This window comes from Stegostoma tigrinum, chromosome 18, assembly GCF_030684315.1.
Source record: "Stegostoma tigrinum isolate sSteTig4 chromosome 18, sSteTig4.hap1, whole genome shotgun sequence".
Taxonomy (NCBI): Eukaryota; Metazoa; Chordata; class Chondrichthyes; order Orectolobiformes; family Stegostomatidae; genus Stegostoma; species Stegostoma tigrinum.
The window spans coordinates 45,940,289-45,968,214 of NC_081371.1; the positions used below are offsets into that span (position 1 = coordinate 45,940,289).

Here is a 27,926-nt window from a genome sequence, read left to right on the forward strand (position 1 = left end):
CTCATATTCCGCTTGGGAACCCTGCAGCCCAATGGCATCAATGTGGACTTCACCAGCTTCAAAATCTCCCCTCCCCCCACCGCATCCCTAAACCAGCCCAGTTCGTCCCCTCCCCCCACTGCACCACACAACCAGCCCAGCTCTTCAATCAGCATGGACTTGGAATCCTGCACACATCGTACTTGGATATTTGGACCTCAGTCCCTGTGCCTGTGATTTGGTTCAAGGTTATCTGGGAGCGAAAGCTTGGCTCCCTCTATTAAATTGTCAGTTAAAAATGGCAGGCATTATGAATGGTTCAGGACCATTTTGAGAATTGCCCCAGTCTATATTTTAATCTCCCTTAACCTTTGACCATTTCCCATCAGACTGTGTGAGTTAAAATCAGGTGTGGTAGCAGATCTACGGTGCAGGGTAACTAAGGAATCTTAGGGTAAGTCTAAATGATTTGTGCAGGACTGGGTCAGCCAGCAGGTAATGTTGTGACTCAGTGATAATGGTTGTATGGTTTAATAACCCTTTATTAATACAGTCCTAGAGCATTGCTGAAAAGAGGACCCATTTTGTCAAAAGCGTTTCAACTTGCATTCATCGGGACAATTCACAAGAATACCAAAATAAAATGGAACAACCTTTCGAACGCCATTTAAGGAGAGAGTGCTGTTTGGTTGGCAAATGGATTGTACTTGGTAGAAAAATTGTCATGCAGAATGCACCATTTACATGATGACTGACAGTTAACTATCAAGCTTTGTTTAAATGTCAATCAAGAAGGTGGACTCTGATTTGTTGGGATTGTCGTTTAATGCATATGAACATCATGGAAACTACAAACATTAAAACACGGGGCCCTGTTGTTTGCAGCAGAAAGAGTGTGTAGACACACTGTGCTTATTAATGAAACAGATGACAGCTTTTCATTGGCTCATTTCTCCCCATGGCTGGTTATTATAGTTTCAAGAACCATCCTCCCTTCTTCCCCACACCTCTAATTTTGAAATCATGCCCTCCCTTCCACTCTTACAGCTTCTAGCCCCTACCCCTGCTCTCACAATCCCAGTTTCAAGGTCACCAACATTACCTCTTCTCTTCCTAGTCCCATGCCAAGTTGAGACATTACGTATTTTATTTGATAAGAGTAGACCACCCTGCAGCAGTCACCCTGTCTTGGTGTGCTTGTGTTACAATTTTGTGTAATGATGGTTATGAGAAACAAAGATTTCGATATTGCGGGGGCAGATGAAAACACAGGGTCTATGTGAGCTCCCTTGAGTTAATATTTAGGTAGGGAAGCAGGTTCTATCTAAAACATTGCTTGTTGGTTTCAATCCACAGGTACTGACTGTCCTGCTGTCTAAGTCCAGTATTCTCTGTTATTACAACAGTCCATGGTTTATTCCTCATTGAATCGAAGTGTCAGACAGCACAGAAACAGACCCTTCAGTCCAACCAGTCCACGCTGGCCACAATCCAAAACTAAACTGGTCCCACCTGCCTGCTCCCGGCCTACATCCCTCCAAACCTTTCCTATTCAGGTATTTATCTAAGTGTCTGTTAAACATCAAAACTGCGCCTGCGTCCACCACTTCCTCAGGAAGTTCATTCTATACATGAAGCTTCATGTCTGCTTTCAGTTGCTGGATCCATAAGAACAGTGAGAAATATATGATACTCTCCCTCCCTGAGCTGCTCACCTCAGCCACAGGTGGTTGAACTCCTCATTGCTTATTAGAAGCCCCATGCTGCGAAGAGCTTGCTTTAGTTGTTCAGCTGTAATGATTCCCCCAGGCTGTAGACACGACGGTTCGAAATGGGACTTCATTGAAAATCCACTAGGAAACAATTAAAATAAATAAATTAGGGAGAGAATCATAGTAACAGTCACAGAAGGAGGTCATTCAGCCCACTATAACTTTGCTGCCTCTCTACAATAGCATTTCAGGTAGGCCCTTTTATCCTTTCCTCTCTGACCTGTAAAAGATTTCCCTGCACATAGTCATAGAAATATACAGCATGGAAACAGATCCTTTGGTCCAACCATGCCGACCAGATATCCTAAATGAATCTCGTCCCCTAAGGTTTTGGAGTAGATTTGTAGCTGGGGTTATGCGCTTTGTGGTTGAGCTGGTTTCTTGTTTTGCAGACATTTCATTAGCCTGCTGGTTAACATCATCAGTGCAGCCTCTGGTGAAGCATTGGTTTTCCCGCCTGGTTTTTAAACCCTGGGGTCCGTTGACATGGATTGCCTCACTTCCGGTTTTGCACATTCCACTACAAAGGAAAACCGGAAGTGAGGCATTCCATCTCAACGGACCCCAGGGTTTAAAAACCAGGCGGGAAAACACACTGACGCTTCATTGGAGGCTGCACTGATGATGTTAACGCTGAAGCTTTTGCAGCAATCTTCAGCCCGAAGTGCTGTGTGGAGATCCACCTCAGGCTCCTTTAGTGGTCCCCAGCATTAAAGATATCAGTCTTTAACCAATTCAATTCACGCCATGTGATAACAAGAAATGGTTGGAGACACTGCATACTGTAAAGGTTATGGCCCTGACAACATTCCCAGCAATAGTACTGAAGGCTTGTTCTCCAGTACTTACCGCACCCCAAGCCAAGCAGAAACTCCACTGGACTCACCACTTAAACACAGTGGCTACACAAACAGGTCAGAGACTAGGAATACTGCAGTGAGTAACTCATCTCCTGACTCCCCAAAGCCAGTCCATCATTTACAAGACATAAGTCAGGAATGTGACAGAATACTCACCACCTGCCTGGATGAGTGTAGCTCCGACAACACTCAAGAAGCTTGAATGCCATGCAGGGCAAAACAGTTCACTTGATTGGCAGTACATTCACAAGCATCCAATCCTGCCACCACCAATGCTCAGTAGCAGCAGTGTGTACAAGATGCACTGCAGAAATTCACCAAAGATTCTTGGATGGCACCTTCCAAACCCACAACTATCTCCATCTAGAAGGACAAGGGCAGCAGATATATGGGAATACCACCACTTTCAAGTTCCCCTCCAAGCCACTCATCATTCTGACTTGGAAATATATCACCATTCCTCCACTGTCACTGGGTCAAAATCCTGGAATTTCCTCCCTAATGGCAATGTAGGTCAACCCAGAGCAGATAGACTACAACGGTTCTGAAGGCAGCTCACCACCACCTTCTCAAGTTCAGTTTCAGGTTTGAGTTCTACGATTGGTACTAATGAAATTTCAAACTGTGCATGATTCTGTCCACTTTACAGCCCAAGGATCCAAATAATCATCACAATAATTTATGTTTTACTTGAGGTGGAATGAATGAACTGTACTGAGAGCTGTAAACAGTATGGTGTACATTACAGTCCACTCATCTCTGTAATTGCATGTTTGATACTTATGAAGCTATTTTCAATAAGCAGGTTTAAAGTGAGAAGGAAAGGATTTAGAAAGAAATTGAGGCGCAGCTTGTTCACACAGAGAGTGGTATGTATATGGAACGAGCTGTGAGAGGAAGTTGTGGAGCCAGGCCTAATTACAACATTTAAAAGACTTCTGGATGGGTATATGAATAGGAAGGGCTAGAGGGATATGGGATTAGGTCAGATTGGGACATTTGGTCAGCATGGACAAGTTAAACCGAAGGGTCTACTTCCATGCTATATGACTCCATTACAACATGGAGAAAAAAAATGAATACAATACACATGTAAATCTGTTAGATGTTGACTGTCAATGTTGCTTTAAGATATTTTGTCCAAAACCTGCTTTTCTACATTGGGTGTTAATTAAGAAATTGTTTTTAAAAGGGGGACTGCATAGGATGAAGGATCTGGGCCCGAAACGTCAGCTTTTGTGCTCCTGAGATGCTGCTTGGCCTGCTGTGTTCATCCAGCTCCACACCTTGTTATACTGCATAGGCATTTGAATTGAGCTTTAGAAGTATATGAGGAAAGGATAGAAAAAGATGGTTAACTCCATTTAAGGAGCGGGCATAGATGCAACTGGACAATTGATCTTCATTCTGAAGCATGGTCAGTGTTATTCTGTAGGCAGTCAATATGCACATGGTGAACTTTCACAAATGGCTATGTCATTATGAATTGGTCATCCTTTTATTGCTGTTGATTGAGGGATAAATGTTAGCAGGGACTTAACAGGAGATTATACCTGATCCGCTTCATTTCATAGGGTCTTCTATGCCTGACTCATCATTTATGAGGTGTGGAATCATTCTGTGCTGAAATTATCTGTTGTGATCCCTGCATTATAAAAGTGACAATGCTTGATAAAGACGACATCAGCTATAAAATACTATAGTACTTTCTGAAGTTATGATAGGCTCATTATAAAATGCAAGCCTGTCTTCATTACCTACAATAATTGACACAGATAATGAACAGTTTCCTCAAAAATTGCTTGCCCCACACCACCGTCTGTGCCCTCACCAGTAAGCCTCTTACTACATAGTCTCATGTCGGAACAAATCAAATATGACTGAATCCCACGGCACTGCGCACCTTTCTTGTACTTTCTGTTTAAGTAAAGCAAGATGATTTTCAGTGGTTTCTTCAACTTTGCGTGAGTTTTGCAGCAGAAAACAACTGTTGGCGATTTTGGTCCCTGTCTCTTGCAATTGCTTCGGTTGAATATTCTTTATCCACTCAGTTTTCCTGACCTATGGAAGAAAACTTCAAACTAGTAAATAGTACTGAACAAGTACTGGCTGAAGTAAGATCCATGTAAGTAAATGATTGACCTGGGGCCTAAAGATGCAACCAAGTATGGACCTGGTATAGCATTAAATAGCAGTTCTGAAATCATTACTGACAGCTTGAAACTTGTGATTAAATAAGCATGGGAGCTGAGAGCAGGGCAGCCCTTGAGTCTGCTCTGCCATTTAATAAAATCATGAATGATCTGGTTTCCCCAGTCCTGCCTAGCCTTGATAATCTTTCACCTCTGGGTTATAAAGAATCTATCTACCTCTGCCTTAAAAATAATTAAGACTCTTCCTTCACCATTTCTTCAGAGAGAGAATTCTTAAGAGTCACAGTCCTCTGTGAGGAATAATTTCTCCTAATCTTTGTACCAATGAGCAAACCCTGATTTTTAAGCAGTGACCTCAAGTTAATGATTCTTCCACAAATAGAAGCATCTTTTTCATATCCACTTTGTTAAAATCCGAGGCCTAGTCTGTCCAACCTTTCCTCAACAGAGAATCCATCCATTCCACGTGTCTGAAATGACAAACAGAACTTTCTGGAAAAAGTCAGCAAGTCTGATAGTATCTGTGGAGAGAAAGCAGTGTTAACATTTTGGGTCCAGTGACCCTTCTTCAGGACTAATTGTAGCTAGGAAAAGGTTACTATCTAGTCTGAAGACGGGGAGAGTAAGGAGTAAACAATAGGTGGAGATGGAGCCCAAAGAGAGGACGCGTTGGGTCGACAAAGGAATGGGTAACAGTCAGTCTGGGAGAATGAATAGCTGCTAATGGGGACCATCAATGGCTGACGATGGGTCGCTTGTGTTAGCAACCCATGTGATGACAAGGCTGGTGTGTGGTGGTTGGGCTAAGGGCATGGGAGGTGTTCAGGCCCTAAAATTAATGAACTCGATAATAAGTCCTGAAGGTTGCAGAGTCCCCAATGAGGTGCCTTTCTTCCAGCTTGCACTGTGCTGGAGCACTGCAGCAAGCCTGAGACAGAGATGTCAGCTAGAGAACGCGTGGTGTGTGGAAATATCAGGCACCAGGAAGCTCAAAATAATTTCCGAGGACAGAACATCGGTGTTCTGCAAAGTGGTCGCCTGGTTTGGGTTTCATCTTCCCAGTGCAGAGAAAACCACATTGTGAGCAGCAAATATGGATGGTGATGAGATAGTGTAGGGGAATGGGTTTAGATTAATTTCAAGCCAAAGTGTTTGTGTTTTCAGAAATTTTATGAATAAGATGTATTCCTGAAAAAGGATTCTCCAGCAATGTGTCCTTCTTCTCTGAAATACATGAGCTACTTCATTTTTTAACAAAGGCGTCGCATGATTTCTGTCAGCACCTTCTCCTTACCTCAGCGTCCTGGAAACAGCTGACAAAGTCAGCAAAGGAGATTCGTGATAGCCCAGCCATTCCTAAACTGCAAAGAGACGAAGACAGAAAATGTTTAATAATTATCCTCATTCTGATGACAAGCATCGACATAAAAAAGTTTACACTATCAGCAGAATGCGCCCTGAACAAAGACACAATCGCTACAGATTAGGAGACAGGCACAATAATCCGGAAATGCAAATGTGGAGTTTAATAGGATGTGTAATCAGAGCCGCAGGTTCTGATTAGTAGCTTGTCACAGCCGCCCAGGTACAAAACTATTCCAAATATGTAAAATACAGCAGTCTTTCTCTAATATATGGGGATAAGGCAGGGAAGTAGAATTGAAGATTGTCACATGAGAACTGGGCTATCCATATAAACACTGTGGTTACAATAGCAGGTCAGAGGTTAGGAAATCTGCACCTAGTAACTCATCTCTTGATCCCACAAAGCCGGTCCACCATCTACAAGGTACAACTCAGGAGTACGGTGGAATACTCCCCACTTGCCTGGATGGGTGTACTGAAGCTTGAAACCATCCAGGACAAAGCAGCCTGCACGATTGGCACCACATACACAAACACCTGTTCCCTGCAGCACCAATGCTCTGTAGAAGCAGCGTGTATTATCTACAAGATGCACTGCAGAAATTTACCTATGCTCCTCTGACAGCAGTTTCCAAACCCATGACCACATCTGTTTACAGAGACAAGGGATGTAGATACCTGGAAACACCACCATCTTAAAGATACCCTCCAAGCCGCATATAATCCTGATGTGAATATACATTGTCGTATCCTTAGTGTCACTGGGGTCAACATCTCAATGGTATTGTGAGTGTATTTATATCAAATGGATTGCAACAGTTCGAGGAGTCAACTCATCAGCACCTTCTCAGGGACAACCAGGGGTGGGGAGTAAATGCTGGCCCTTCCAGTGACACCCACATCCCATGAATTAATTAAAAAACACATCAGCCATGATCTCATTGGGTGGCAGAGCAGACACAATGGATGAAATGGCCTGCTGCTAATCTTATGCTCTTATCATGTTTGTCTCATATGTTCAAAGTCTCTGTCTGAAAGAGGTGGAAGCATTGTGAAAGATTGCCTGTGAAGAATGCCCAAAGGTTTCTAACATTTGTTGTTTGGTCTCGTGGTGCAGTAGTACTGTCCCTTCCTCCAGGTCAGGAGGTTCGAATTGAAGTCCCACCTTCCTTAAAGGTGTGTCATAATGTACATCCAAACAGGTTGATTTTCCAAATGCAGCATACATCTTGATGTTCTTATTTTCAATTTTCTTAGCTTCTTTTCATTTAAAAAGGAATTCTTGAATTTTAATGTTGGTTATCTGATCCAGCGGCACTTGCTAACCAGTTTTCCAATTTGTAAACCAGAGAGGAAGACAATTTTTTGCAGGAATCCAGTAAGAATCAAAACCCTCACTTGGTCAGGCGATTGTACTACATTTGACAAAAACTATGGGTAGAAATGGTTAGCCACAGGATATAGGGGCATTGAAAGACTTGTGTGACTGTAGAAATGATTCCCAGATGGTAGGTTGGCTGCCTCATGTCAGGGTACAGGATATTTCTGAACCAGTGCATGGTCTAGACAAATACGTGCCTGAGGGACGGTTTCAGATACTGAGACACTGGGGCTAATCCTGAAGAAAGGAGCACCCCTACAAGATGAATAGCTGCCCCTGAACAGGACCAGAACCAGGATCAATGCTCTCATTCAAGGATACAACCCATACTGTCAGGGAGAGGTTATTTGGCATGGGAAATGGAAGCAAAAGGCAGCAGGGAGGAGAAGGACTGAGCTCTGAGACAGGGAGATCTGAACAGAAGTAAAACTTGAAATATCACAAAAATTGCAGGCACATTATTGAGGACAATAGCAAAAAGTGACAGGAGATTTAGTCTCTGTGAGCCAAAGGCACTAACTTCTACATGGGATTATGTTGTGATGACAGAGATATGGCTCAAACAAGACCAGGAATGGGTCCTCAGTGTTCCTGGTAATTCCGAGTATTCCAGAATGATCGAGGAGCGTGGGTGGATGTATTTGTAGTAGTCGTAACGAGGTCAGCCAGGTGGACTTCATAGAATATGACTGCGGCTGTTCATCTGGTCCAGTCAGGGAGCCCTGGCTGACAGATATAATCAGGAGTGTCAGACATCCTGTTCACTCAGAGAGCTGAATCAGTGTTAAAGTCTCTCCATGTGTAAATAAAGGGTGGCTTGGTGACTGGGATACTGGCCTCTGTGGAGTTAATCCAGTATTGATAAAGGATGTTTAAATAAATTCACTCATTACCCATCCCTAGATGCCTCGGATAGAACTGATTGGCTTGCGATTCCATATGATAGAACAATTAAAAGTCAATTACCTTGCTCTGCATCTGGAGTCTCATGCTAGAGCAGGTAGAAGTGACAGTTGCCTGAAGGGCATTTTGGAAATCAGAGACCGTTTTGATGACAATGATTTGACAGTCATCATTAGACATTTAATTCCAGATCTAAATAAAAATTAGAATTCAAATTCCACCATTTTTGTAGTGAGACTCATACTCAGGTCCCCAGAACCTTACCTGGGTCTTTGGATTAATAGTCTAGCACCAACAGCACTGAGATAATGCCTCCCCTCAGCTTCTACAGCTCAATTAGAAAGGACTGATGAGATAGCTCTAGGATTTAATCCACTGGGCCTGAGTTGAGGAATAGAAGGGAAGCAGTTGTCTTACGTGAAGTTTATTTTGCTACAGTTTTAATATTGAGAAGGAGATAGATGAGCAAAGTTTTCAAAGTTGTGTAGAAAACCTAGAATAGTGATATTAAGATGCATTTTTCACCCTTGGGAGAAACAGTGCGCACAGTAAGGAAGGAAAGAAATTTCTGTTGTCTGTGACAGAGAACTTCCTCAACTAGTGAGCTGGATTTTGCCTTAGAGTTAAGTGTTCAGCTTAGAAGGAGCTACTGCAGAACACAGCTACAAAGGAACTATGAGGAGATATCTGGGCCTTTTAGCTCTGACCTTAGTAAATAGTGAGAGGTTAACCTAGAAATTTGCATCAAACTAAACTCTCAGGGACGGCCAATTGAGACAGATTCCAGCCAATAGATAGTAATGAAATTAAAAAGGAAATCATTAATAAGTAAGAAATAGTAGGAACTGCAGATGCTGGAGAATCTGGGATAACAAGGTGTGGAGCTGGATGAACACAGCAGGCCAAGCAGCATCATAGGAGCAGGAAAGCTGACGTTTCGGGCCTAGACCCTTCATCAGAAAAAGGGTCTAGCCCCGAAACGTCAGCTTTCCTGCTCCTATGATGCTGCCTGGCCTGCTGCGTTCATCCAGCTCACATCTTGTTATTATCAATGAGGAAGACTGATAATCAGAACTGAAAGAACTGCGGACACTGTAAATCAGAAACAAAACCAGAAGTCACTGGAAAAGCTCAGCTGGTCTGACAGCATCAGTGAAGAGAAATTAGACATAAGTTCCGAGGAAGGATCACTGGATCCGAAACGTTAACTCTGATTTCTTTTCATAGATGCAGTCAGATCTGCCAAGGTTTTCCATTAACTTCTGTTTTTGTTTCTGATAATAAAAAAGTTGACTTTTAGAAAGGCTCAGCAGGTAGTTCTAGTACTTCTGCTCCAAAGGACCCTTGGTTCATGTCCCACCTCAGGAGCCCATGCCCCTAAAACAACCCAGGAGAGACAGACCAGTTTGTTGTATGGGTGCCAGACTGCACAGTCCAGATAAATGTGGAGGGCTAGTGGTAGGAATGGCATCCATCTTTAGAAAAAACAGTCCCACAGATAGTAAACCTAAGCCTGGATGAAAAGCTTAGAAAACAGTGCCCTGCATACATCCAAACAGCTCGTGACCAGCCTCTCGCTAACCCTTCTTCTTACTCCAGAATATGGCGGAAGAACAGGATACGGGCATGCACACACCCACGGGTTTACAATCTCTTCATTCTTGATCCAGAGCATTGAGGTGTCAGATGTGGCTCGCTGGGTAGTGGCTTTGCCTCTGAGTCACATGTTTATGGGCTCAAATTCCAAGTGGGAGATTGCATGCAAAATCTAGGCTGGTCGAAGAATTCCTTTCGTCTGTATCTCCCTCTCTCCATTAGGCCACTTTCTCACTAAGATACCCTTTCTCCAGAAAGGGTCCACTCAACTGCTCGAGTTCCCCTACCGATCCTATTCCTCACCATCACCATGTGCACTGGGGACCTTGCTACAATAGGTTACTGTTAGAGTAAGACTCTGAGGTAGGTGTTAGTTGAAATGATGGAAGCTTTGTCAGCCTTGGTGTGAAGTATTAGAGTTTGCTAATGAATCTAGTCTGATAAGACTGCAGCACAGAGATGGAGTGATCAGATTAACACAACCACGATGTTGCTCTTCTAAAGCTGGGCTTTTAGTTGCTGCTAGTGTGCGCAGTGAGATCCTATAAACGGCAGTGGGATTAAAATAAAATCTGTTGCAGTGACATTAGTTCGGGAGAAGATTTTGACCTTGGCACTGGGATAGAACTCCCTGTTCTTCCTCAAAATAGTGATGAAGGGATCTTTTAATGTTGCTTCTGAAAGATGGTATTTTTAACAGTGCCAGCTCTCTCCAAGCACTGCAAAAGCAAGTTTGTGATCATCCCATTTCCAACAAGCAGATTCTGGTTTCACTGCAGCCAATGGGATCTGCATGTGGGACCCAAGTGACAAATTAAACCTGGAAGTATGACTTCTTCTCTTGAATTTCATAGTCTCAATTCCTTCGAGGCTAATTATGAACATGTATCTTCGCCTCAACCATCCCACTGTCCTCTTCACTGATACACTGAAAGCCTGAGTGAGAATGCTGGGAACAGAATGAAAGATAATTTGATTCCTTCAGTACTTCACTGAGATTCTCCCTCCCAGTTTTCAGAACCAACACGTTCATTAACCTCCAACTGTTAACAAATGAAACCACTGGAATATATTTAAAGATTATAATTACCTGCCAAGGAAATCATTGACCTGTTGTGTATTTAAATATCCACACAAGTTCCAAAGAATCCTTGTCAGCGCCTCCCTGTGCCAAATAAAACAGTTAACGGTCGATGATTGGTTAGCATGCCAACAACAATTTCGATTTTTTTGGCTCTTTAAGGCAATAAATTCTCTCAGGTGCTTCACAAAAGAATTATCAACAGCAGGCTGGAATTCCCTCCCTGATGGCTTTTTGGGTCAATCCACAGCACATGGATTGCAGTGGAATCCACAGCACACCATCACAAGGGCTACTAGAGACGGGCAAGAAATACTGACCAGCCAGCAACACCCACATCCCACAAATGAAACAAGTAAAAATAAAGACTTTCAGCCAAACAATGCAAACTTTGGACAAATGACTAAAACCTTAGGCAAAAGGAGAATTTCAAGGAGTGCCCTCAATGAAGAAAGTGATGTCGGGGGTTGCCAGGGTCCCAGGAGAGAAGTTTAAAACCTCGGCAGGTGAAGGCACAACACAGCGATTGAAGGATGCTCAAGATTTGAGGAAGGTTGTGATGTTTGGAGGAGATAATAGACAAAGTGGGAAAGGAGGCGAGGGAGAAGTTTACACACCAGATGGAAACTATAAAACGGAGGTGATGCCAGGTTGGGAGATTGGTCAGCGAACGCATGCCGATGGGTAAAAGGGATTTGATGTGAGTCAGGGTATGAGCAGCAGAGTTTTGAATAAGCTCACTTTTATAGATTCTGAAAGGTGGAGAGCCTGCCCAGAGAGCTCTGGAGTAGCTCACTATGTTAACAGCACAGTTTAAAATGTCACAAATTGATCTTTTGGTTGCCTTATGTCAGGATGAATCCAAGGGTTAAGCAATTGCAATCAAAACCATAATATTACAAGAATAATAATAGGTAAAAACCAAAAGAACTGTGGATGCTGTAAATCAGGAACAGAAACAGAAGTTGCTGGAAAAGCTCAGCAGGTCTGGCAGCATCTGCGGAGAAATAAATCAGAGTTAGCATTTTCGGGTTCGGTGACCATTCCTCAGTTCTGGGGAAGGGTCACTGGACTCGAAACATTAACTTCTGATGTTTTCTTCACAGGTGCTGCCAGACCTGCTGAGCTTTTCCAAAAAGAGTATTTGCATTCATGACAGATTTTAAATGCTAATAAAGAAATTGTCCCAGTTCCTGCTACAAATGCTTTCACTGCGGCACCCAGTGTGGCTAAAGGCCACCAAAGCCAAACAGGTAGGTGATACATACCAGTTTCAGACTGAACAATCATTATCACTACCCAATTACCTGGGATGGCTCACACTCATGGAGCTGTTAATACTCCCTTAGATTTTCCACTCACTTCTCTTGGCTCTGTGCGTCCCTGCTTTTTACAACTTCAGGGGAGAAGGAACATTTATATAAGACTTCAGTGTGTCCTCGAGATGTCTTACGATGCTTCACAGCTGATGAATTACTTAAATCTTTAAATGTAATTTAAAAACACTTTCTGTTGGGGTTTTCACTTTCTCAGCATTCCATATCCCAGTGAAAATCCCTCAAGGAAAAACAAAATAACTGAGATGATGGCAGTGGCATCCTGGGATAGAAGTCCAGAACCCTAGGTTTATGCGCTTGGGTCATAGATCCCACCATGCCAGATGGTGGTGTTTCAATTCAAGTCTGGAATGGAAGGCTAGTCTAAACATGACCATGTAGCCATTGTCATGAAAACCCATCTGGTTTACTGAGGTCATTCATGGAAAGAAATCTGCCACCCTTACCCGGTCTGGCCAACAAGTGACCTAGATCCACAGCAATGTGGTTAACTCTTCACATACCCCCGAAGGTGGCCCTATCCAATCAGATCAAGGGGCAATTAGGGATTAGCAATAAATGCTGCCCTGGCCATTGATGCCCATATCCATGATTAATCAACAAAAAAATTCGAATCTGGCTCATGGGATCAGATCCCCAATTCATGTAAAAGCTGGTTTGGCTAAAACTTAACAGCTTCTTGGAAAAGGGGTCAGGAATTGTAATGCATGATTAATCTGCACCCGTTCAATGTAATTGAGGCAGTACACAAAGTTAGTGCAATCTGCTAATCCAAACGACCTCGGTGGACAGCAGTACATGTGCTGTTGAGCGTTTGCCTGTCTCAAAAGGAAGCCCAAGTAGGTTTAACCGCAGCACCACATACACTGCAGTACTTAACGCCAGCCTGCGCCCACTAAAGGGAAATGTACTGTTGCTGCAGCAAGTACTGGAAGTGACTGTAGAAGAGTGTCTGAGTGATAGCAAGGGCATGTAGACTGTGCAGCATAGCAGTGTGTGGAGGCCAGATTCTCAGACACAGTGTTCAAAGCCATGGTGTATGAGGGAAGGAGTAGGAGAGATGTCCTTTAACCACAGCGGACCCTGAGGAAATCCTGCAGACAAGCACGGAAGTGGGAATGGCAGCAGATGGGGGAGGCGATGGCCTAATAGTGTTATTGCTGGACCGTTAGCCCAGAGACCCAGATAACATTCTGGGGACCCGGGTTCAAATTCCACCACAGCAGATGGTAGAATTTTAATTCAATAAATATCTGGAATTAAGAGTCTAATGATAACCATGAACCCACTGTCGATTGTTGGGAAAAACCCATCTGGTTCGCTAATATCTCTTAGGGAAGGAAACTGCCATCCTTACCCGGTCTGGTCAACATGTGACTCTAGACCCACAGCAACATTGTTGACTGGTAATTGCCCTCTGGGCAAACAGGGATGGGAAATAAATGCTGCCTGGCCAGCGACACGCTTATCCCGAGAATGAATAAAGGAGGCCATCATGGGTGCAACCAGATGGAGTGTAAAATGGTGTTGCGCTTATAGAAACCAGATTTGAATGAAGTGATGCCTACAACTCAGCATGTTTTATTTATTCACTGTGGGATGCAGACATTGCTGGTTGGCCAGTGTTTTTTTTTTGCATATCCTTAGTTGCCCTTGAATTGCATTTTTGAGCCACATGCTGTAGGTTGACCCACAATACCCTCAGGAAGGGAATTCCATAATTTTGACACAGTGACAGTGAAGGAAAAGCCATATGTCACAGCCACACCTTCTTAGTCACTGATAGTATTGTCCACACACCTCACTCTGAGGCTGCAGGAGTTGGCTAAGTTCCTTGAGTAGATGAGACTCTGGCTTATATTCAGGGAGCAAAAATACACCTGGAAAATCCTGCTGAAACTCCTTTACAGCCTCTGCCTCTATACATCTCCATCACCTCCCTCTCACTCTGCATCCAAGTGTAAATGATACCAAGATACTCATCACTTAGATTGAATTTTGTGCTCAGAGCCTTAGTCATCATCACTAACATCTACCCCACATGCAGTCACCAATGATAATTTGGTCCCAAACCAGTCGGTGAGGTATAAAGCTAAACACTAATATTTTTCCTGACAATAGGTTTATTCACAGAATGCAGTATCGCATATGTATGGTTCCTACTTCCCAAAATACCTGTGTACTAGTAGTCCCTCTTTCTATGTGTGTTAGGTATAATACCCTTCACCTTCGTATCTTTATAGATAACTTACCTACAATTAGCAAACTGAACTACCTTGTCAAGACTTCCACAAACACAAGCACAGCAAGTAGAGAGAAGTCAGCAATTACCAGGGATCCCTTTAAACGTGAGATGTAGGGGTGCACAGAGAGGGAACTCCATGCTGCTGAACGTTTATTCAGCTCTATGCAGTTAAGATACAGTGTTAGGTGGAGTAACAACATCCCACTTCAGCATTGGAATCAAATTGTCAATTTCATAATGACTGACATACAAGCTGCCTGTTCTATTTGGAGACATACTCCTAATGTCCACATTAACTCCGTCGCTAACATGACATTTGCCATGGGTTCTGCTGGGCATATGCACACAAGGTGCAAATGGCACTTCTCTAACAGAATTACATCAGTAGTGCTGAAATTACCTAGGCTCAGAGCCTAAACTGCAGTCTTAAACTGTCCTCAAGGAAACTAGGATGTGATGGGCCAAATGGCCTTCTTCTGTACTGTCATGACAGACTCTGTTTGGCAACAAGAATAAACATTAATTAGTAATAAATGCCTGTCATTCCAGTAATAATGATACATAATGAGGTGATGACTAACAGGTGCCTGCTGGAGACTCCAACTCCTTTTGCAGCTTTCAAGCAACATTCAACCAACAAACTCTATGCCCAAAATAAACTGTGGTGTACTAAAGACAACAGGAAGATGTATCATCCATCAAGACTTTTGGCTTTCTCCCAAAGGAAGAGCTGTGTAGAATTTATCACTTACTTTGAAACTGTGCCTGCTCCCTTAGGATCACTCGACTGAAACATCCGCTGAACTGTTTGAAACCTGGAGTTCAACTTCTCTCTGATCAAAGCTCTGACCTGGAGTTAAAGGAGTCACAGCACACTGTAATAATCATGATACAAAAGTGTAAGATTAAATCAAATCTACTGCTAGACATTCCCAGTGAGGATTTTCAACACATGCCCTTACATCTGTGCACATTGATAAAACAGGCAAAGATAAAAGTGCTCATGTCTGCGTCTGTGGAGACAGTAACAAAGCAAACATTTCAGGCTGATGAACTCTTGATAGGACTGGATGAAGCCAGTCAAAGGAAAGGAGGATGGGGGAACGGACAAAAGAAAAGGTTAGTAATAAAGTGAAACATAGGAACAGAATAAGCCATTCAGCCCATTGGCCCTGCTCCACAATTTAATACAATCAGGGTTAATCATCCACCTATTTACTTAGAGTAACCCTTTACATTGTTATTATTTAGAAAACTGTCAATCTTCACTTTATTCAATGACTGAGCTTCTATAGCCCTTTGGGGTTGAGAATTCCAAAGATACACAACCCTCTAAGTGAACAATAAAACTCTCTTTATTTCCTTATGAAGAGGCTGCCACTTTATTTAGAAGACAGGGAGATGAAATAATAAGATGGACAATGTGCCATCCAGAAGGCGGTGGTAATAGGACAATTAAAGGAATAAAAAATTAATCCAGCTGGGGTACATAAGGCAAACAGTTGCTGCCCAAAACAACATGAGTGTGGCTTTCGTTGAAGTCTATGTTCGGAAGATGGTAAAAGTGTTAAAGAAACAAGAACTGCAGTTCTCAGGCTTCAGATTCATTTCACTGGGACACTGCACAAAACCCAAGGACACATTTCTGTTTTTATTCCAATCAGTACTCTTTTCCTTGCACAACATCATTTTTTTTCTCTTTGAAATTTGCTATTTTTACATCTGTCCATCTGTTATTTTGGGAGTTGATTTTCATTTCTCTTCTTTCTTCCACAGAAAAATCATTGAGTATCACCTTGACGAATGCAATTGGTTTGGAATTGATTGTCACCTGTTCTCTTTGACTTACTCACCAATGGGGGAAATCCATTTAATCTTGTCTCGTTTTCTTTACCTCCAAGTTGTTAAATTTGTTTGTGGGATTTGGGCATCACTGACTAAGTCAGTATTTATTGCCCATTCCTAATTATCCAATGCAGGTAAAGTTATAACATTTAAAAGGCATTTCAATAAGTGCATGAATATGAATGGTTTGGAGGGATAATGGGGAGGTGGGATTAGTTTAGTTTGGGAAAATGATGGCATGGACTATTTGGACTGAAGAGTCCATTTCCATGCTGTATTACCCTATGAATTCTATGAGATGCCTTCTTAAAACACAATAGACCAAGTAATCTAGGTACGTCTCCAGGGCAGTTAGGAAGTGAATTCTAAGATTTAACCCAGCAATAGTAAAAGAACAGTGACATAGTTCCAAGTCAGGGCAATGCATGGCACAGAAGTGAACTTGCAGATGATGGTTTTCCCATGAATCTAGTCCTGTTGCCATCCTAGGTGATACAGGTTGTGGGTTTGTTAAACCCTATATCCACAGTGGATCGTTGTCCCATTTTGGCTTAGGCCCAGATAATGGATCCCTAACTTTCCCAACTTCATCTCAGAGATTAGACTCATCCATCCCAAGAATCAGTATTGTAGGTCTGTGTTGTGCTATCTGTTAGGACAGGGGTTCCCAAAGTGGGGTTACAACCTACGGTGAGGTCATGATCTGCAATTCTGGGGTCAGGAACTCCAAGGACAGCACTAGTTGCTGTGGTACATCTGCCGCTCTTCTCTGGTCTTACAGGACTTCTCTACTCCATTGACATCTGCTGTCCTAATAGCAAGCACTCCCCAAAACTACAACATTTTTAGAGGCAGGATTAAGTCTTAAAAAGTTGATCACAATGGAAATTATCAGAATGCTGGGTTAATACCAGCAGCAATGGAAAGACTTAAAATGGATCATTAGGCTGAATCACCATGTTCTAAAGAAGGGAAATCATGTTTAACCAATTTATTGAAGTTCTTTGAGGAAGTTACATGTGCTGTGATCAAAGGGGAACTGGTGACCTACTGTATACGGATTTCTAAAAGGCATTTGATGAGGGGTCACTTCAGGAAAATAAAGGCTTGTGATGTAGGGAGTAACATATTGGAATGGATAAAGGATTGGCTAGCTAACAGGAAGCAAAGAATAAGCATATGTGGGTCTTTTTCAACTGCTGTTGACACAAAGATAGGAAAGACAACTTCAAAAAGAACACGAGGACGTTACAAAGAGACATTGATAGGTAAGTGATAATGGGAACTGCAGATGCTGTAGAATCCAAGATAACCAAGTGTGAAGCTGGATGAACACAACAGGCCAAGCAGCATCTCAGGAGCACAAAAGCTGATGTTTCGGGCCTTGACCCTTCATCAGAGAGCTGATTTGATGAAGGGTCTAGGCCCGAAACATCAGCTTTTGTGCTCCTGAGATGCTGCTTGGCCTGCTGTGTTCATCCAGCCGCACACTTTGTTATCATTGATAGGTAAGTGACTGGTCAAAGATCTGGTAAATGGAGTATAATGTAGAAACGTAGGACAACTTGAAGAATGAAAAGCAATTTATCTAAATGGTGAGAAATGCTCTGAGATGCGTGACTTAGTGCATGAATCACAAAAGGTTAATATGCCAGCGCAGCAAGTCATTAGGAAAACAAATGGAACAGTAGAGTGCATTGTGAGGGTAATTAATTACAAAAGGAGGGAGGTTATACTTCACTTATACAGGGGCCTGGCTCGACCACATCTTGTGTACTGTGCACAGTAATAGTCTCCTTCTTTAAGGAAAGATGTAAATTAGTTGGAAGCAGTTTGGAGAGGATTTGTACACCAACAACTGGAATGGGAGGGTTGACTTGAGAGAAAGGACAGGCTTGTATTTGCTGGATTTTAGAAATATAAGAGGCAATCTGAATGAAACATAGAAGATCCTGAAGTTTCCTGACAGGGTGGATGTGGGAAGGATGTTTCCTTTTGTGCGAGAACTGGGGCTCACAGCTTAAAAAGTAACAGACGCTCAACTAAAACCGAGATGAGAAGACTTTTTTTTTCGCTCAAGTTCTTTGGAACTCTCTCGCTGAAATGACTGCATATTTTTAAAGCTGAAGTGGATAGATTCGTGATGAACAATGGGGTGAAAGATCATTGGGGTAGGTGGGAACATGGTGTAGTCAGTCAGTCATGATTTATTGACTGGACGAACAGGCCTGAGGTGCTGAATAGTCTACTCCTGCTCCTGATTTATTTTTCTTTCTTTCATATCCAGAACTGCTCTCACATTCAACAATCCAATTCTTTTCCAATCACCAAATGACCCATTATATCTTTTTTCATCCATTAACCACCACCAGTAAATCACTTGCATTTTTCCAACTGATTAATTTACGTGCAAAGCCTGTTAAAGGTAATGCAAGCCATCAAAGGTGAAGGAGAGATAGGGAGCTGTTGCTCCTGATTTGTATGTTTTCAGACATTAATTGACCTCTAAAGGGCCTCAATTGACAGGGGCAGTGGGTGGTGAGAAGACTTTCCGTGGGCATTCTAGGCACAGATCTAATTGGATGGAGGTCCAAATGTGGGGGTGCCTCCACCTGCTATTATGTCCCATCAATTAAATGCTCCTTCAACACCATACCACCCAGGGTAACTAGTGAGGGGAACGAATCGTTGTATTAAGTGTGTATTTTCCCTCTTTTGACGGTCGATAATACAATCTTGACGCTGACAGCTTGTTTCTTGCTAAGACTTTGCATACAGGAGTCACTGGCATTAATTTCCATCCCTAATTGACTTCTAATAATCTACTTTACTCTCAGCGATTAACAATGATGCACCTTAATGCTGTAATCCTAAACACCTTCTTCACAAAAGAATGGGCAAGGATTAAAAGTCAGCACTAGAAAGGCTGTTTAGAAAGGCTGTTTGTATATAGGTAGTGTCTCGACCATAGGATCAGGAGGCCTGGGTTCGTGCCCTATCTGGCCTTGGTATGTGTGAACAGGTTGATTAGAAGTATCTGGAAGGGAACTGATATGCTCACACTAACCTTATTTGTGTCATGTATCTGTCTGGGTGAACACACCGTTGAGAAGCGACCTATTGCAGTGTGAGCTCGTGATCTGTCACCATTGCCTGCTGAAAACCCTATGAGGGAAGAAAAATACACAGAGCATTTAACACCATCCAAACAAGAAGGAAGTAATCACCCCTCTGGAAATACTCGGTATTTTATTGAGAGGAAACTCATATTGTTACTGATACAATTGTTTTTTTTCCTCCTTCTGAACTCTGCCACATCTCCCACCACAGGGTTTTCTGTTCCTAATACTGATTTCTGGCTTTCACAGTCTTTTGCTTTTCATTGACAAGGGAAACAATGAGCGTGGTTGAGCAGCTCTGTAACATTATTTTCAAGGTTCCATTGTTTCACTTTGCTTCTGTAAACTCTCCCTCAAGGTTACTATTAAAAATGGACATGAACAGCGAATGAAAGGGAAGTTAGTCATGGCTATGAACTTGATGGATCCTCTCTCACAGGCAGTGAGCTCACTGTTGGTGTATTACAGTTCATTGCATTCTGCATTCCTCAGTTCTGCTACCACAAAAATCTGTGTCTTCTTTCGTAATGGGTGAAAATCATTCAAACACTTTGTCATCATAAATCCAGACTAAACTGAAGTATCGTAAATCGAGTTCAAAATTTTTCAAAATACTGTCATCCAATAGAGGATGTAGTACAACATAGAAGGAGGCCATTGAGTCTACACTGGCTCTTCAAATGGTCATCATTACCCACTGTCATCACTTCCTGTTTTTCTACATATCCTTGCATACTATTTCTGTTCAAACAATCATTTTGTACCTTCATGAATATCTCATTTGAACCTGCATCCACCACACTTCCAGGCAGTGAATCCCACACCCAAAGCACACACTGAGTGAAGCAGATTTCTCTCTCCATAACATTTGCTCCTTTTGCAAATCATTTTAAACCTACACACTCTGGTTGTTATTCCTGATTCGTACTTCATCTGCTCTCATCCAGCCCATCCATGATTTTGAAATTCACCACTTTTCCTTCTTTCTCCTCAAAAAGTCCCAATGTCTTTAAACAATCCACTTAACTGCATTTCCTTCCATTTCAGTTTGCTGTATGTAACAGAGGATGGTGGAGATGTTGGTGTGATGGCAATGTTGCCAGACCAGTGAGCCAGAGGCCCAGGCTAATGTTCTAGGGAAATGGGTTCAAATCCTACCACAGCAGAAGGGAAAATTTAAATGCAACTATTTAACGAAGCTGGAATTGAAAGCTCGTCCCAATATGGTGCTGGTGAAATAGCCATGAAGAGCCATCTGGTTTAGGGTTAAATAACAAGAGGGAAGATTTGTGGGAAGAATGGTGTCATCCAAATTAAGAATCCAAGCTTTTAGATTTCAGAGATGAAGCAATGGTGTAGTGGTAATGTCATTGGACTAGTAATCCAGAATTCCAGGCTAATGATAGTGGTGCATGGGTTTAATTCACCACCGTGACAAATAGTGAAATTTGAATTCAATGTAAAAAGCTAGCCTACTGCAGGCCAAATAAGTACTATTAATTGGTGCAAAAATCCATCTGGTTCACTAATGCCCCTTAGTGAAGGAAATCCGCTGCTCTTGTCTGGTCTGGCCTACATGCAACTCCAAGCCCGTGGCAATGCAGCTGACTTTGCTGTGCTCTCTGGGCAATTTGGAATGGCCTAACCAGCAATGTACCCCTTCCAGGAACAAAATTTTTAAAAGATGGGTAAATTAAACATGTTGAATGTGACATTTGTGTTGCCCTGTAGTATCAATTCTAATTTCCACATAGGACTTTTACTGAACTTTAACCTTTACATTCGTTTATTGGTAAAACAATGAGAGGGAGAGCAAGGTTTGCGAGCATTTTACTTTCTGGGTAGCTAAATGTGGGAGATGTTCTATAAATAACTATACATGTGCAAAGTCTTCCCCAGATTTTGCAGGCTGCATTTTCCACTAAAATGAGTAAAAATGGATAAAGCAGTGTCACCAATAGCCTCATCTGTGGATCATGGGTCACTTTTATACTTTCAAGGATTGTGGGATTTGCTGGTAAGTCCAGCATTTGATGCTGTGAGGTCATCTCAGAGGTCAATTAAGATCCAAACACGTAGTGGTGGGTCTGGAGTCACATGTAGGTCAGACCAGGTAAGGGCTTCCTTCCTTAAAGGATACAATTGAGCTAGATGGTGACAAATTTATAACAATGTTTACAGCTTCTGCAATCATTGACTGTGGTTACATGCTCGCCAGTCTTTTGATTTACTTTTGTTTAATTGAATTTCTCCATTTCCCGTTGAGAGATTTTAACTCATGCCCCCAGAACGTTAGTCTGGGGTTTGAATCCTTAATCCAACAATGGTGGATCTGTATGCTGGCCACCCACCCCCACTCCCAGTCCATTGAAAGAAGTTAATTTGCTTCAATTTCAGAGGTTTTGGTATCTCTAAAGAAAGGTCACTGGACTTGAAATGTTCACTCTGTTTCTTTCTCCACAAGTGCTGCCAGATGTGCTGAGTTTCTCCAGTAATTTCTGTTTCACTTTGACTTCATAGGACAGCCCCACTCAATCAAATATCAAAAACAAAACACAAGTCTCCGAATCTCAACTATTCATGTTTCCCTTAAGAGTAAAAAAATCCATTTCCAGGACCCTCCAGCAAAACCTGAGGCCCTGTTATTAAACCCACAGGGTCGGCAAACAATCCAAACTTTTTACAAAAATCCATAAATGGTGCACACGAAACCCTGTAGTTCTGGAGCAGGCCTCAAAAACTGTTTTAAAAGGAATCACCATGGCTACAGAAATGCTCACAAGTTAGTTATTAACTTCAGATGCTCAGAAATCCCACTGGTTACTAACTGAAAAACCAGAAACCCAAATTTACAATAAATAATATTTTTAAAACGTATGTAAATCTCACAGTTCACTGTACAAACTTGGACCTTAATCTGCCAAAAGATTGACTCTTCAAGACTGAGCATGATAGTTTGTTTTTAAAGATCTGGATCAGAGGTAGAGAAAAGATAATGGAGAAGCTGAATATGTGGAATGATAGCCTTTGATAACCATAATGAAATCAAATATTTTAAAGGTCAGTTACTGCTGTGATATAGCTAATTTGCAACACAGCTGCTGTAAGGAACATTGCAGTAAGTTGGGGAGATGATAGTGCTTATGTACTAATGCAAAACTCTAGGCTAATTGTCTGGGACATTCTTTTATCAAACTTATGAAGGGATATGCTGTGATCACTACTCTGATGACATTACTTGGGTTTGAATGAGGCTGGTCTTGCAAGGTTGTTTATGTCAAATTATTTATAATATACAGATATTGTTTCAGGTCCGATCCCAAATTTGAGTCCTTCCGATCTTGGTTTCTTACATTACCACTATGACTACACTTCAAAAGTAATTCAACAGAGAGGCTCGAGTTGTTTTCCACTGAATAGAAGAATCTGAAAGGTGACTTAAGTGAAGTGTACCTAGTTATGAAGAGCTTGGATAGAGTGGACAAAGGAGACTTATTGGCTCTAGCGGAGGGAAGACAGCGATTTAAGGTGATTGGTGGAGGATCAGAGGAAACCTTTTGCACCCAGAGAGTGGTGTGTGTCTGGAATTCAGAGCCAAATTTGGCAGTTGAGTCAAAAACCCTCAACCCATTTAAAAAGAACCTGGATGTGCACTTGGACCTCTTTAACCTGTAAAACTACAAACCAGGTGCTGGAAATGACCTAATTTTTTTTTATTTGGCCAGTGCAGTCACAATGGGCTGAATAGCCTCTTCCTAAGCAGTAACTTTTCTATGGAAGCACTTTGGGAAGTCCTCAAATATTGAAAGGCACTATAGCAATGCAAGATTGTTATCTTATTTCCTTTTCCTTTTCCACGATAAAATAGCTTTACTGATTTTTTTTGCGGTTACCAAGTCAATAATTTTATCTGTCTCTTGCCCGACAGGGTGCACAAGATTGTCTGTATAGAAAATCATGCACAGCATATCTGTGGCAAGTCTCATAAGTCACAATGGGTTGAATTTACAAATGCTTTTTAAGTTTAAAAAGATTTCAGCCACTTCAAGGTTACTTTCTGCCTGATTCCAAGTAGCAGCCAACATTTCACAGATTACTCATTGTCATTCAAACATAGATTCATAGTGCTGCCTGGCTTGAATTCTGCCCATCAAAATCAGAAATGGAGAAAAAAGAGAATTGCTTTCTTATGCTGCTTTTTCAGATCTTTGTTTCTCATTGGAACAATCTCTTCACCTCAAACGCAGCCTAAAACTTCTAACGGGGCAGAGGGATGGTGCTGACCAACTGGATGCTCTGTCAGCTGATAATGCTTCTGCATGAGAAGTGCTATAAAGAGAGCAAGGCCAATGTTTATTGTCCAACTCATTTTGCTTTTCAAAAGCTGGTGGTGAGCTGTTGACTCAAACTGACACAGTCCTTGGTTTGTAAGGTCATCCACAATTCTGTCAGGGAGAGACTTTCTAGTCTTTGACCCAGCTGAGGGGTGGTGATAGATTTCCAGGGAATATTGGCGAGCTTGTCCGCTCCACACTGCCCTCCAACCCCACCACACCCGGCACCTTCCCCTGCCCCCACACCTCCTGGCGAGTGGCGAGCTTGTCCGTTCCACACTGCCCTCCAACCCCACCACACCCGGCACCTTCCCCTGTCCCCACACCTCCTCCCTCACCCCCATCCCAGGCCCCAAGAAGACTTTACATATTCAGCAGATGTTCACCTGCACATCTGCCAATGTGGTATACTGTATCCACTGTACCCGGTGTGGCTTTCTCTACATTGGGGAAACCAAGCGGAGGCTTGGGGGCCGCTTTGCAGAACACCTCTGCTCAGTTCGCAACAAACAACTGCACCTCCCAGTCGCGAACCATTTCCACTCCCCCTCCCATTCCTCAGACGACATGTCCATCATGGGCCTCCTGCAGTGCCACAATGATGCCACCCAAAGTTTGCAGGAACAGCAACTCATATTCCGCTTGGGAACCCTGCAGCCCGATGGTATCAATGTGGACTTCACAAGCTTCAAAATCTCCCCTTCCCCCACTGCATCCCAAAACCAGCCCAGCTCGTCCCCTCTCCCCACTGCATCCCAAAACCAGCCCAGCTTGTCCCAGCATCCCTAACCTGTTCTTCCTCTCATCTATCCCCTCCTCCCACCTCAAGCCGCACCTTCATTTCCTACCTACTAACCTCATCCTGCCTGCTTGACCTGTCCATCTTCCCTGGACTGACCTACCCCTCCCTACCTCCCCACCTATACTCTCCTCCACCTATCTTCTTTTCTCTCCATCTTTGGTCCACCTCCCCCTCTCTCCCTATTTATTCCAGAACCCTCTCCCCATCCCCCTCTCTGATGAAGGGTCTAGGCCCAAAACGTCAGCTTTTGTGCTCCTCTAATGCTGCTTGGCCTGTTGTGGTCATCCAGCTCCACACTTTGTTATCTTGGATTCTCCAGCATCTGCAGTTCCCATTATCTCTGAGAATGCTACATGTTGAGACTCAACTAACACAGGTGCTCACTACAACAGTTGACTTTCATTTTGCTTTTCAATGCTAAAACCACCAAATGATCATGAACTGACCTTGTCTATTGCAATTATTCCCAATCCCGCCTTTCCCAAAACAAGTCAATTAAGAGACAGAGATAGTAGGAACTTCAGATCCTGGAGAATCTGAGATAACAAGGTGTACAGCTGGATGAATACAGCAGGCAAAGCAGCAACAGAGGAGCAGGAAGGCTGACGTTTCGGACATAGACCCTTCTTCAGAAAATTTTCTGAAGAAGGGCCTAGGCCCGAAATGTCAGCCTTTCTGCTCCTCTGGTGCTGCTTGGCCTGCTGTGTTCATCCGGCTCTACACCTTGTTATCTCAATTAAGATACAGGCCTTACTAATTACTTCTGTGACTTTCAAAACTGAATTCAATAATTATGATTTTTTTAAAAAAAGCTGCAAATACTGGAAACCTAAATAAAAACAGAAAATGCTGATGGCACATGGCATGTCAGTTAGCTTGTGGAAAAAGAAGAAAGAGATTAATGAATAAGGGCCCACGACTGATAAATTAACCTGCCAGTTTACAAAACACTCTCTAGAAGACAGAATCACACAATAACACTCCATAAAGAGCACAGCAGAAAAAGGAGTGTAATAAAAGTCGAAAATGCATGAACAGGAGAGTAGGTCAAGCAGCATCTGTGGAGAGCGTGGGATGAATGTAGGAGAAGATGTTTCCACCTGTGGCTGAATATAGTTATAGGATCGGGAACACTCATTTAAAACTGAGGTAGGAAGGAATTACTTCTCCCAGAGGATAGTGAAAGTTTGGAATCTTCTAACCCAGAGGGTCATGGAGGCTAGATCACTGAAAGTATCAAAGGGAATGTTGTTAGATTTGAAATATCGAAGCGTTGACGGCTTACATGAGCTGGCATAAAAGAGGAGCTGAGACAAGTAGGAATTAAACCATGATCATACAGAATGGTGGGACTAGGCTGGAAGGGCCAAATGGCCTATTCTTGCTCCTAACCTAAACTTTGTGACCCTTTCAGGACCCTAAGATCATCTCTCCTCAGATACTGGTTGAGTCACTCACCACCTCAACGTTATTTAGAGGGTCCAGCATCTGCAGCATTTTGCTTTTTATCACGACTTTTCTCCAAATTCCTGACAGGCTGGACAGAGAAATGGAGAGAAATAAAAGTGCAATGTCTGCTACCTGAAACCGAAACAGAAAATACTCATTGTATCTATAACCCTGCGTGCAGATCATATCGCATGGTCTGATCATTTCACTCTGGGAAATCTAGTCTGAACCTACATTACTTATAATTTAACAGTGTTAGGTTTGAATCTTATAATACTTATTAACTATCACCTAAGATTGCATTAAAATTCATTAATGAGAGGGCTCGTTGAAACTTGCCCATCTCTATTCAAAGATCAATTACTGGATAAAGAGATTTCAGATCGTTAATCCCTTTGGCAGCTCAAATGATCCAGGAAGGTATATATATTTCCAGAAAAGTATTGCTAAGCAGAATATTACAGGTGTGTTCAAAAACTGAATTGATTGAGAAGAACAGGACATTTGATCACTTTCAATCAGCAAGAGTGCAGTAGCAGGAGGCCAGGATTGGTGTGGCTTAAGTTCAATTGACACTGAGTAAAAGTAATTGCAATCTATGATGCTCAATAGCCACCATAGAGTGCATCATCACTTGAGAGTCTTGGTCACCAAGAGTACTTGTCAAATACACAAGCATGCATCATATTATAATCAGAAAGCTGCATCATTTACAACATCAAACCAACCAAAAGTATTTTAGAACATAGAACATAGAACAATACAGCGCAGAACAGGCCCTTTGATCCTCAATGTTGCGCCAACCTGTGAACTAATCTAAGCCCCTCCCCCTACACTATCCCATCATCATCCATATGCTTATCCAAGGGCTGTTTAAATGCCCCTAATGTGGCTGAGTTAACTACATTGGCAGGCAGGGCGTTCCACGCCCTTACCACTCTCTGAGTAAAGAACCTGCCTCTGACATCTGTCTTAAATCTATCACCCCTCAATTTGTAGCTATGCCCCCTTGTACAAGCTGACGTCATCATCCTCAGAAAAAGAGTCTCACTGTCCACTCTATCTAATCCTCTGATCATCTTGTATGTCTCTATTAAATCCCCTCTTAGCCTCCTCCTCTCCAATGAGAACAGGCCCAAGTCCCTCAGCCTTTCTTCATAAGGCCTTCGCTCCAGACCAGGCAACATCCTAGTAAATCTCCTCTGCACCTTTTCCAGTGCTTCCACATTGTTCCTGTAATGGGGGACCAGAACTGCACGCAATACTCCAAGTGAGGCCGCACTAGCGTTTTGTACAGTTGCAGCATGACATCACGGCTCCAGAACTCAATCCCTCTACTAATAGAACCTAACACACCGTAAGCCTTCTTAATAGCATGATCAACCTGGGTGGCAACTTTCAGGGATCTATGTACATGGACACCAAGATCCCTCTGCATATTCACACTACCAAGAATCTTTCCATTGACCCAGTATTCTGCCTTCCTATTATTCCTCACAAAGCGAATCACCTCACATTTATCCACATTGAACTCCATTTGCCACCTTTCAGCCCAATTCTGCAGTTTATCCAAGTCTCCCTGCAACCTGCAACATTCTTCCACACTGTCCACCACTTAACCGACTTTAGTGTCATCTGCAAACTTACTAACCCATCCACCTATGCCTGTGTCCAAGTCATTTATAAAAATGACAAACAGCAGTGG

The 27,926-nt window shown here is 42.6% G+C and overlaps 1 protein-coding gene across 3 annotated transcripts in view; it reads right to left on the minus strand.

Annotated features, from left to right (window-relative positions):
• The window catches only part of LOC125460992 (uncharacterized), a 96,631-nt gene that overhangs the window by 61,941 nt on the left and 6,764 nt on the right, over positions 1-27,926 (minus strand). For 2 of the 3 annotated variants that reach the window (XM_048549246.2, XM_048549248.2), the window contains exons 2-7: positions 19,585-19,682; positions 15,425-15,522; positions 11,100-11,174; positions 6,059-6,125; positions 4,515-4,672; positions 1,695-1,832 (exon numbers count right to left, since the gene is read on the minus strand). In XM_048549246.2, coding sequence (XP_048405203.2) covers positions 1,695-1,832; positions 4,515-4,672; positions 6,059-6,125; positions 11,100-11,174; positions 15,425-15,522; positions 19,585-19,682 — 634 coding nt within the window. Of the gene's footprint in view, positions 1-1,694; positions 1,833-4,514; positions 4,673-6,058; positions 6,126-11,099; positions 11,175-15,424; positions 15,548-19,584; positions 19,683-27,926 lie in introns of those variants that run through there. The other variant, XM_048549247.2, reaches the window with a different exon arrangement.